The 13,045-nt window shown below is 34.6% G+C and overlaps 1 protein-coding gene across 5 annotated transcripts in view; it reads left to right on the forward strand.

Annotated features, from left to right (window-relative positions):
• FGF5 (fibroblast growth factor 5) overlaps window positions 1–6,163 on the forward strand; it is a 22,149-nt gene extending 15,986 nt beyond the window's left edge. For 3 of the 5 annotated variants that reach the window (XM_017530198.2, XM_017530195.2, XM_017530197.2), the window contains one exon: window positions 3,998–6,163. In XM_017530198.2, the coding sequence (XP_017385687.1) occupies window positions 3,998–4,014 (17 nt within the window). In that variant the 3' untranslated portion in view covers window positions 4,015–6,163. Of the gene's footprint in view, window positions 1–3,150; window positions 3,302–3,997 lie in introns of those variants that run through there. The other 2 variants (XR_005200602.1, XM_037739147.1) reach the window with 2 other exon arrangements.
• The last annotated feature ends 6,882 nt before the right edge of the window (window positions 6,164–13,045 follow it).

A 13,045-nucleotide genomic window follows, 5' to 3' on the forward strand; every position in this document is an offset into this window, starting at 1 on the left:
CCTATTATAAACATGTCATTTTAGTTTTGCAATTATGGCTTGTTGAATGTAACTTGTTTTTATTCTTGCCAGATCTAGGAGAAATGAAAGAAATTTTAATGTAATTTAAGTCAACAAAAACTTAAATTACATTAACGATATCGGCAGGGCCATGCCAATATTGATTTCCACTGTAAAAGTGGCACCTAGCACAGTGCCTAGCAAATGATAAACAGTCAATAAAACATCTGTGGAATAAATTAGTGAAAAATAAATATAAAACAAAGATAGCATTTAAAAAAAACAAATATTTAAACAATTGCTTTCATTGTAGTGGCTGATGGTAGTAAAACAATTAAATGAAGGAATCTCGATTTCAGCAACTTATCTGAATTTTGATTCACCTCTCTGCTTCATACTCTTAACTATAGAAAAAGTCTGTTTGTCAACTTCAGTTTTTTCTCTTTTTCTAAAAAAAATAATGCAGTTCTATTATTTTGTGCGGTTTTCACCGTTTTGGCCAGGATGGTCTGAGTATCTTGACATTGTGATCTGCCTGCCTTGGCCTGTGAAAGTGCTGGGATTACATGTGTGAGCCACCGCACCTGGCTCCTATTATTTTAAAGGTGTATATTTTATTAAAGCATTTCTTATAGTTAAAAGAAGATTTAAAAAATAAAAATCGGCCTGGAAAATTTATTATCCAAAATTTTCTAACGGTAAACGTATGTATTTCACTATCTGTAGCTAAGACCTATGACCTGCTTAGGGTCATCATCTTGTCTGAGTATGACCTGGAATATTAACAGAAATAGTCAATCCTTCAAGATATATAAATTCACTGAAATATTTGTTTCAAATGATTCTGTGTTCCATCATAGCTGGAAGAATTTTTTAAACAAAACATTAAATTAAAAGTCAATTTAGAAAGCCAAACCAGTCTGATTGCATTTACTCCCATATTAACGTAGAATGTAGGATTTGGATGGCTGACGGGCTGTGTGTAGTGTGTGGGTTCTTAGAACTCTAGACATTTCTACGCTGGGTAACAGTTAGGTGACCTTTGAAAAATCTAAAGTCCGAATAGCCATCTCCTTAAAGGGCTCCTCATGAGAAAGAACTTTAGAATGTGAATCTTGAGGAGGAAAACAGAAAGATTTTAGATGAAATAATTTTAGGGGGTGGGGCAGTTGGTTTCACTCAAATGAAAGACTCGAAAATGGAAATGATATAGATTTCTTTTAAAGAAAATGCTGTGGAGTGTGTCTGTACATGCACCTGTGCATGCCTATGTGTGCCTGTCATCTGCATCAATTTAAAAATGACATGTTCTTTCTTTATTTTCTTGAACACTGTTGGGGGAAAATATTAAATAATGTAGTACATTTTAAAAACCTAACTGTCAAAATTGACTAAAGCAATCACCGCTGTTTTTGTGAAACAGAGGTAGAAGTCAGGTCAAGGCATAATGTATTATACATTTTCAAAAATGCCATTCAATTTCATTTTAAGAAAAAAAAAAAACCTGAGACAAGGTAAACATACCTGATGATACTTTTTTAAATGAAATGTTTCACAACTTCCTTAAATTCTTATCCTTTTATAGAGCCAGAAACATTCCAGATGTCTATAGCTTTTATTTTAAAACAATATATTGGGATTATCTACTTAAATGGGAAAGACCTTTTAAGAACTAAGCAGCTGTAGACAAATCTACAATGAATTTGTAAGCAAGTCTTTCTAATAAAACACAGGAGTAGTCAATGTGTGATCTTCAAAACTGATGTCAGCATAGCAGTCCTGGCCTAAACACAGGCTGGCAAGGTGTATTGTAAGACAGGGTGAGAGGGATGCCACACCTAGGTGGTGATTCTTTAAAATACCTGCCTTCAGCTATAATCCCAGCACTTTGGGAGGCCAAGGCAGGTGGATTATCTGAGGTCAGGAGTTCGAGACCAGCCTGGCCAACATGGTAAAACCCTGTCTCTATTAAAAATACAAAAATTAGCTGGGCATGGTGGTGTGTGCCTGTAATCCCAGCTACTTGAGAGGCTGAGGCAGGAGAATTGCTTGAGCCCAGGAGACAGAGGTTGCAGTGAGCAGAGATTGTGCCACTGCACTCCAGCCTGGCCCACAGAGTGAGACTCTGTCTTAAGAAAAAACAAAAACAAAACAAAACAAACAAACAAAAAACACCTGTCTTCAGCCTGCTTGAGATCATATCCAGAGATTCACTAGTAGACTTGTCGAAGATCTACATATATGGCTTCATAACCCCCAAATAGAACTTTGTTGACTGAACTACACTTAAATATAAGTAACTCCAGTAAACTATTATACATAAAGTTAATGTGCGGTTGGAAATTCTCTGATATTAGTTGACTTCTAATACTGTCAGTACCTTGCACTACTCAAAAATTCCATGTGGATTTAAAACAGTGGATCTATGTAGATTGCCTTGCAATATTCAGATATTTAGATTTCAGTGTTATGATCAGTATTCCAAAGAAAAGTTTGGCATTATTGAAAAAGTAAGGGGAAAAAGGCCAGTTTATTCCTGTATAAATCTTCTTGATTTGACATAGAAGTATGTAACTTTTAGTGCTTTTATATATAGGGGACAAAATATTTTATATTCTCAAACACAGGAATTCTGTGTAAATAGTACTCCTTGAAATTATAAAACCTAGTAGTCTGAACTAGTACGGGAATTCTTATTTCTTTGGGGGTTATGGACTCTTTCAAGTTTGGTGAAAGCTACAGATTCCTCCCTAGAAAAATATCTGGATTATTATAATAGCTCTATTGGTATAAGTTTTATGGATAAGGAAGCTAAGGCTAAGAGCTTAATTGGCAGAAATGGTTTTTGATTGAATGTCTGACTCCAAGTTCACACTCTTCCCCCATTCTCCCACAAATTCCTTCAGATTTCACAACATGGCTAACTAAGCCCTTTCAGAGCTGGTGGTGACCTACATTGGCAGGCTCATCTCCTTACTTCTCACATACATCTCAAGTAGAGGTCAGGCTGAACTACTTACAGGTATTTGAAAGTGTCATGCTGACCTTTGAACACACTGTTCCTTCTCCCTGAAAATCCTTTCTTATTTTGCCTGCCTCCCTAATGCCTAGTTGTACTTGAAAACTCAGCTCAAATGTCACCTTTTATAGGAAGACTTTTCTGCCCTCTTCTTGGCCACCTCCACCCTCTTAGATGCCCTTCCTCTATGCTGTCATTGTACCCTCTGCATACCGCTGTCATAATTCCATTTATCAAGCTGCACCATGACGGATGTCTACTTGTCTGCTTTTCCACTATTCTGTAAGTATTTCAAGGCCAGATTTTTGTGTGTGTGTGTAAGATCTGGACAAAGTATTGTTAGTGACTTCAATGACTTTTTTCCTTCCTGGAGTCAGATATACTTTCCTGTATTGCCTGAATAAAGATATCTTTTTTTCCCTAAACATCTCTAACACGGGCAATATTAATGGGGGCTGTTTGCTACTTCTCTCTCAGCGGCATGAATCACACTGATAATATTGAAGAAATGCATGCTTGTTTCAAAGGAATCATTTTGACCCTGTTTCTCTGAACAGGAATTTATATTTTACCAGGCAATTGTTTCTTAATAGTATAGTTCTATTTATTTTCTTGGTGAGTTAGGAAGAAAAACAGTATGTTAAAAGATTTGTGACTATAAGTTTCAAAGTATTTAAACAATAGTAACGGGTTTAAATGTATCAAGGGTTCTGGTTATTTTTATATTCATTGATATTAGTGTCACCAAGTAGGTAGTGAACAGAAATGTGATACAAAGATAAATGAAGTAGAAATATAGATACAAAAGTAGTAATTTTAAAGCAACTTTAAAATAAGCAAATATATCTTTATAAAGGGAAATGGAGTAGAAGGCACTGACATCAACAAAATTCTTTTTTTTTTCTACAAGCTCTTATATATTATTACATACTGAAAATATTGCCTCAACTTGAATTTCCTTTTTTTTCTCCTCCCTAGGCCAAGTTCACAGATGACTGCAAGTTCAGGGAGCGTTTTCAAGAAAACAGCTATAATACTTACGCCTCAGCAATACACAGAACTGAAAAAACAGGGCGGGAGTGGTACGTAGCCCTGAATAAAAGAGGAAAAGCCAAACGAGGGTGCAGCCCCCGGGTGAAACCCCAGCACATCTCTACCCATTTTCTGCCAAGATTCAAGCATTCCGAGCAGCCAGAACTCTCTTTCACGGTGACTGTTCCTGAAAAAAAAAAGCCACCTAGCCCTATCAAGCCAAAGGTTCCCCTTTCGGCACCTCGGAAAACTCCCAACACAGTGAAATACAGACTCAAGTTTCGCTTTGGATAATATTCCTCTTGGCCTTGTGAGAAATCATTCTTTCCCCTCAAGAGTTTCTATAGGTGTCTTCAGAGTTCTGAAGAAACATTTCTGGACACAGCTTCGACTATACTTACACTGTGTTGAAGTCACATCATTTGTTTCAGTGTGATGGAAACAAAATGTATTTTGATAGGAAGAAAACTGGAATTCTTTTTCTAATACAGGGAGCACATTGCTTCAGTTCAGCAAGACATAAAGCCTTTTGCTTTATGCTTAAGGGATATTTAGAACTTTGTATTTTTGGAAAGTTAAATAACATGGGCTATGTATTTTTCTGACTTTTACAGATCAACCTGAAAGAACATACATGAAACATTTTTTATTTTTGGTTTCCAAAGAATATTTTGATGCAGATAAAATATTTTGTTAACTTTTGTTTTTTGTTTTGTTTTCTTAAAAGTACCTCTGCATTGAGCGTTATTTTCTTACTTTTATTATTTTAATTAATATGACATAAGCAATCATTTTATGCTGTTTATGAATTACAAATGTGTTTATAGCTAATTTGTAATGTGGAACTCTTACATTTTTCCTATTCACTGCACTTTTTTACTTTTTTTTTCTAGCCATACCTCAGATAATATATTTACTTTTACATTTTAATATGTTTAAATTCTTTTTTCATGGCACCAAAGGCTCAGCTTGGATTTGTGTGTATGTGTATGTAAATTCATGACATTGTGTGGAATCCTACACCTTTGGTGGCTGGAATATGATGGGTTAGAAGCAAGGATAAAATATAAGGACACTTTGATGGAATTAAATTTGGGAGGTAAGGAAAAGGATTTAGAGGTAAAAGTACATTAAGTTTGCAACATTTATTGAGATCCAAGTCTGTCTTGCCTTCATTTCCCTTTTTATATACCCCTTGCCCTCATTCTTGAACAGCTGGAGGAATAAATTTTATTCTGTCCGTCAAGTCTACACTATGAAATTGGAGTGCTTAAAAATACTTCTATGACTCTGTTATCCCACTGTATAGATCCACAGGGAGCAAACACTTAGAGAGAAATGACAGAGAACTGAAGGAGATGAATGGTTTAACAGTTATCCATGCCAAGTCCCATTGTCAGGCATATTCTTATTATTCAGTCAAACACTCTTTGAGCTTGCCTTCCTGAAGATAGCCATTCCAGTGAATAGATGTGCCCTTTTATAAGGAAACTTCTGATGTTTATTTTAAAAACTGGCCTTTTGATTGAGGTAACTAATTTGGGAATTCAATGTGTTGAAAATGGAATTTAATTTCAATGTAAATACTGACTGCTGGACATATAAATTACAGAAAATTTAACTTTAGAAAATTTATAAAATTTATTCTCAGGTAATCATTTTAATAAAGTTCTGCAAAATGCAAATGTTTATCTTACATTCAGAAATGTAGCAAAAAAAGAAAACCATATAGCTAATGGGTAAATGTATGGCTTTCATAGTAAGAACGAAAGAGTTCATAGAAATTTCATGGTTTGCATTTAAACATGTTTAAAGTATACTTACAAACTGTTTTTTTCTTAAAGCAAACTACGGTTTATTTCAGTGCACAAACACAAAGTGGAAACATCAAAATTGAACTAGCTACCATATAAGCAGATTGCTTTAATTTGATGGAAAAACAGTGCATATATATATATATAATAATAAATTTAAAAAACTCATCCATCAACTAAAACACATGTATACATTAGTATAGTGTTTTGTTATAAAGCCAAAGAATGTTATAAACATTCTTTGCACTTAATGTATGATTTTTAAATGGAATAAAGTTAAATGCTACAAAAAATTGAATTAATTTATACTTTAAAGTATTTCTGGGACAAACAAAACAATGAAATTTTTAAAACAAAGATATGTCCAACTCTCATCCAAATGGCATTTTATGTGTTTACACAGTATAAAACCAAAAATATGACTCTAGTTGATTCTAATTTATTGTTAAGTATTGCACACTGTATACCAAGTTCTTAGGGCACATGAAAAATTTAAGTTGTAAAACAGAAACTAATAAACATAAGTTCCTAACTAGGGAAGGGAGAGGTGATTATGATGGTCAACAGCAAGCCACATTAATGCATAAGTTGTATAGGCTAAATGTTGCTTGTAGTCTACATTAATCTAAAAAGTAATCGTTTACCTTATACTCCTAGTTTGATTTGATTAGCATATGAATGTGAAAGATAGCTACCAAATATATTATGCAAGTCAGGAATCATTAATTTCAAAATTTAAAGCCAAGCTAAAATTTAAAAAAATATATTAAATTACACTTCTCTTTACTCACCATACACAATGAATTTTTCCTTTTTTTTTTTTGAGCCGGAGTCTCACTCTGTTGCCAGGCTGGAGTGCAGTGGCATGATCTCAGCTCACTGCAACCTCCAACTCGTGATTCAAGAGACTTTCTTGCCTCAGCCTCCCGAGTAGCTGAGATTACAAGCACGCGCTCCCACATCCAGCTACTTTTTGTATTTTTAGTAGAGACGGGGTTTCATCATGTTGGCTAGGATGGTCTCTATCTCCCGACCTTGTGATCCACCTGAATTGGCCTCCCAAAGTGGTGGGATTACAGGCACAATGATGTTTAATTATTGCTCAGTTAAGCATTAAGTTACCTACATCAATTAATTAAATAAACTATGTACAGAAAATAAATTAAATAAACTATGTATAAATATATGTCTATACTAATGCTTACAACATTCTAAAAGGGTTCTTGCTTATGTAGCTTTTTATTATTTTAAATAACTAGAACCACCCAATACTGAATAAAATTATTTGATTATGGTTATGTTCATCTAAACACAATAAATTTTATATTAATATTTAAAAGCCTATTTTGCCTATAGGTGACAAACACCTCCAGACTAACATGTCAGTTTTATCAATTATATTATGTTTAATTATTTAAGATTTCTTTATATGGAACATCTATAGAGATAAATAGAGGTTTTCAATAAGATTTAGCAACACTGTTATGTTTCTTTCACAGAGTCTATTTTCACTTCCTTCTAAAGAAACAAATTTGAGAATATAAGTGTATATTAATTTTCTTGATTATTTCAGCTGAATTATATTGGTCCAGAAGTTCAAAATCATGTGACAATAATGAGGGATACTGATAGAAGTTATTCCTAAGTTTATATATATATATTATAAAAGTTACGTATATAAAACTAAGAGTTTTATTTATTTTTTTAAGCTTGTATTTATTGTGGCTAAAGATAAAACATCATAAATCTGATAGATAAATTTCTTATGAAATCAATCTTGAAATAGAAAACATAATGATTTTCTTAGCATTAGCATATTTTTTACCTTCCAAAGGAGGCAGAGAATAAATCATGACTTATCCCATTTTCAATAACAAAATGAAACTATTGCACTAACCAAAAACTTGCCTTCTGGCATCATTTTTACAGTCTCAGCAAATTGTCTCTAGAACTCATTAAAAAAAAAAAAAAGCAGTATTGCAGACATTGCTGCAATGGAAAGCAAACAATAACTTCTTAAAGGAATTCTACAGCTCCTTTAAGATTTAATTCATTGCTACATCTAAATTCTGATAAAGTAAAATCCATGTTAAGCCAATAAAATTTTTAAATAGTTTTGAAAGAAACTTCTGAATAAATGGACAAGGCCTATTTTTTTTTTTCTGTCAATCCAATTGTACTGGCCAGTTTTTGAAATAAGATTATATGAGTAGGTATTAGTAGAGAAAAAGAGTTACCTCCCCCATCTTACTCTGCCCTGTTTGAAAGCCTCAGGGTAGAGAAGTGAACAAGAAGCCAACCCAACCTGAGTAGAGTCAGTTGAGGCATCTTTACATCTAAGAATCTTTATGACATTGAATCTGTCAACTGTGCCACACATTATTAATCAGTACTTCAGCAATTTTATGCATTACAAATAATATTAGATTATAAATCAAGAACTCTCATTTATGTTTTAGTTTATTAAATTGTTTTTGTCTTTATTCAGACATAAATACCACAAGTCACTCTCACACCTGTTTTGTCCTTCACCATTTGATCTCTAACTTGATTTCCAGATTTAACGCCAGGGATTGTAGGAGTCATAAAATGTTGAAAGTTCTGTGAGATCATAAAAGGGACATGGTTCCTCCCTGATGAAATTAAATCTATGTCCAGATGAAAATGGACAACCACATTAAAAAAAAAAAAGCTGTCAATGAAGTTACAAACATAGATCTCTTTAAAAGACCTTTTCCTAGTTTCAAAAACGAATCCACTGAGTAAGTGTATGAGATTTGATTAAGACATTTACAAAGCTGTGATCAATTCTGGGCTTAACATTTTATAAAGGATGTAAAAAATTTTAATTAACCTGAAGGGGGAATGGTCAGAGTGGTATCATTGTTGATAATAAATAGCTCTACTTAATTAAACATGCAATTTTAAAAACACCTCTTTTGTGATTAAAGTTTCCCATTCTCCATGAACCCTTCTGGAAATTCTTGAAGAAATGTGAGTAATTCTTATTGACATCACTCCTCCAAATAAGGATAGCTCAGGACACAATTTTATGTCACCATTCTCTTATTTTCCCAAAAATTGAGGAAGTGTTTTCTGAGATCCCTCCTTGCATAAGGCACTCAGCTAGTAAGACACTCTTCGACTTGCTCAGTGCTTCTTTAGTAGTTCTTTGTGGATATTTACATCAATGTACTCTCATATTTTGAACTTCTGGAGGGAATATATCTGCTATCATTTCTCATTTCCCACCCTAAGATCAGGCTAATAAAATAACTTAATAAATGCTTTTAGCTAAAAGCAAATTTGAATAATGTGTTCCTCTGATTTAAACACTTTGTAGAGCTATTGGATATTCTAGTTATTCATAAAACTTAATGTATAATTATAATTATAGGTTCCTGGCATATGTTAGTTGCTCAGAAATGCTTTTACAATGTATATAGGTGCTGAATAAAATTTACTGGACAAAAATGATGATGATGAGTAAGAGAACCCCATGTTAAATATAAAATATCTTCTACAATAAAAGTAAGAACATTCACTGCCCTTCCTCGTGTACTTGAAGTTCTCAAACACAAATTTTTAGACCAAACTAAACATATCAGGCACTTGCAGCTGCATTTAAGTATCAATGCATGTCATCATATGACACTTCGATTTCATTAGCAATCATAAAAATAGGTTACTATGCAAATCTCAATGCTTTTGCTATTTGTAGGCCAAACAAGCAGTCTAGTTGGATGCCAGTAGGTATCAGTGGGAAAGTAAAGACATTTCTTTTTGGTAATTTATTTCTAGATGTGTTTTTCCCTTTCCCTAGATAAACTCTCTCAGAGAAGACTGACATTTTTCTGTACCCTACAGAGAGATTAGTGAATGCATAATCACACAGTGACAGGTCCAGTTCCAGTGTGTTTCTCATTAAATTCTCTGTCGTTCCCTCTGCGGGAAACTGGACAATTTATCAGATTTTCATATACAGGGAGGCGAAATTCTGCTGAGGAGGCAATACAATGTCTTTTACTTTCTGGAGTGCAATTATGGCTGAGCTTCCCCAACAGTACTCCATTTTATGATAGGGCTGTCTTTGTAGGATGTGGGCATTCTATAACTTGTTTCTATACTCAGACACAGGTTATATATTTACACTTTTAAAAGTTAGCTAGTTGTCCTACATTCGTCTCAATAAAGAATGTCTGCGATTAAGTGTACCTGTATACTAGAATATTAATTATGCAAGGAGAATATACAAAGACTTCTCTAACAGTCACCATCTTAATGGAGCATGTGAGAGAATAAGTTCCAATTCTGGAAACATAAAGTAATGTTAAAGTGTATGTTTCAGTCAATTCTTGTGTTTTTTGCATAAAAGATGCATTTCAAAGGGGATAAAAATATGTTTTCTGTTTAAGTAATGAAAGAGTAACAGTGATGGCAATAACTACCATAAGTTTTATCTGTGATCTGAAGTTCCTGTAAATTATGATTAGGAGGAAAAGTCATGCCCATTTAATTATGTTGCCACATTAGTTGTGTAAAAACTAATTTGTTTCACTGTGTAAAACAAAGATCACCTCTGGCAGAGAGTTTAGATATCGTGTGCCTAAGATTCTCAGCATTTACCATTTAGTGATGGAGTGAACAAATGAGAAAAATACACACACATCCCACCTTGCTGGTGCAGAGCACAAACTACAAGATCTCTCGACTAGTCAAGGGAGTTTAATGTTTAATGATACAAAATCAACTCAGTGTAGCAAAACTCCAAGGTCCAAAGGAGCCAAGCAAACTAAAAGAATAATGATTTCTTGATTGCTAATAATTTATGGCAGAAACGACTGATAATTTTCTCATAAAGCATCCAGTGTTCATTTAACCCCTTATACCTGGCATTATGCTGGGGTTGTGGGAATATAATTTAAAACATTGTTTTGAGGGAAATTTACATTCTTCCTTATAATATTAGGGAAGTGAACCATAGCTTTAGAACATGATATCCAGTTCTTGGTTGGTTAAAAATGACATTTATTCTTGCCTAAGGAATTTAGTATGTTGGGTCACTGTTGAGCAGGATAGACCCCAAAGCTTAAGCTGTACTTTACATTACACATTTTAGAAGGAAATCACAAGTTTTTTTATGCTTCTTTTGGGAATTTTTAGCATTTTTTAATTGTTTAATAACTTATAGGATGTTATCAAAGATGCCAGATGTTTCTATGCTTATTTAAAGATAGAGATTTAATAAAACAAAAGAAAATTGTCTGTAGGCTTTTCTAACTCCATCTGCTATAACAAACATACCTTACAGCTGGGATTGGAAAACCAATATGATCTGATTTCAAGATTGCTCAGAAATTGGAAAAAAACAGATCGGTGCTTTTCAAATTTATTTCCCAAGACAAGGATGTCTATAGCACAGAAACAATTGCATAAATTAAAAAAATCAAGATGTATTATTAAAGATAATCCTGAGTCTTGCTTAACATTTCAGTTCTTTTTCAACCTGTTTCCTGGATGCAAGAAAATTGTTAACAATTTAGCACCTTTTTTATTAAACACCACCTCCCACTGTTGGTCTTAAATAAAGGATTATATATATCAGACTTCCTCTGAGAACAGCTGCTCCTTTTTGGAGTGCTAGGATTAGTGCAAACAAACCTCCCCCAGGACATTTAAGGGGGTTGGCAAATGTTGCTGTGTCTACTTTGGTTGTTATAGAGGCACCCTTGCAATAGTTTCAGCCAGCCCTCCTGTAACATTGGCCTGCAGTCAATAAATATTTCATGTTTCTTTCCCCTAGGGTGTGCTCAGAAGACCACCCTGCAAGTGTCTGCCTCTGTGGTCACAGCTTCATGCTGTAGGCGTAAAGGTGGGTGTGTAGCCAGAGGCAGGATGTGCAGGCAAGACCCAGTGTGGTTAAAATTTGGGATCACTAGTCTGGCTTTAGGGAATCTGGAGACTACTTTATATTAACACTCATTCTAAGAGAGAAAGCATGTCCACCAGAGGATTATCATCAAGGATCAGTGTGACTCACTCAAGGATTAATGGAAGGAAACATTCATAAGAGGTGAGGTTTCAGGTTAAGAGAGAAATAGAAGCCTCTTGTTCTTCTCACCAGAGTGTAGAATGTTCTCTTCCCTTTAGAAAGGAGATCATCAAAGTTTCCAGAAGTTTCCTAAAGTTCCAAAAGGGACCCAAGTGAGAAAAGATCCATGTCTCTTTAACTCTATAAAACATGTCATGAATCATACATTCAAACAATAACGTACTCAGTGACTGAGTAAACATCTAGTGAACGGAATGATTCAGAGATTGGTCAAGATTTATTAGTTGCTTATAAAAGAGACCCAAAGGCCAGGGAGCACAGAACCAGGTTTGCTTTGCTTAAGAAAAAAAAAGGAAAAATTAAAATGATGTCACACGTTGATTTGGGGGCCTAATATCACTTCCCTCCGTCCTCACAGAGGATGGGTCTAACTCCTGTAAATTATCATTTGGATGGCTTGCTTAGTTATTCCCTGTCTGTTTTCCACATTGTTTGAGTACCGACTATATGCCAAATATGCCACTAAGTGAAGGATGCAGAGATAAATAAGACCCGGTTTCTTTCCTCAAGAAGATTGTAGCCTAGACGAGAGGATGAACAATTAAATATGTTCTATATATCCCATGGGGAAGAGCTGGACTACTGTAATAAGTACTGTCATCTTACTTTTGAACAGCCCTTTTTAGTTTTAATGTAGCACTTAGAGCATTCAGAATATATTTAGCTGCCTTGCCAAATTAGATATAGAAGTAAACCACCTAAAAGGAAATGAATGGTTTTGAAGATGTTAGCATTTAAACCTAGGATAACCTGATGCTTGGTCCAGATTCCCTCTTCAGTGCTCATAACTCAGCTGCTGAATATGCACCTGGTCAAAGCTGTGCCCCTTACCCTTAGGGAACTGCCAAGGTGACATTCACTCCCAGGGTACCCTGAGGCCAATAACTAGCTGATTCAGAAATACAATGGCCTGACCTCCTTGCCACGATTCTAATCAATATGAAGGGCGTAGCAACTTCAAAGCACCTCTAGAATCAGCTGAGGCCTCAGTTGCCAACATAGAGAGGATAATTTTCTCCCTCCACCCTGCGTTTTTTACTTCCTTATGTGTAGCAATGCAGATATAGG

Source organism: Cebus imitator, unplaced genomic scaffold, assembly GCF_001604975.1.
Source record: "Cebus imitator isolate Cc_AM_T3 unplaced genomic scaffold, Cebus_imitator-1.0 Scaffold64, whole genome shotgun sequence".
Taxonomy (NCBI): domain Eukaryota; kingdom Metazoa; phylum Chordata; class Mammalia; order Primates; family Cebidae; genus Cebus; species Cebus imitator.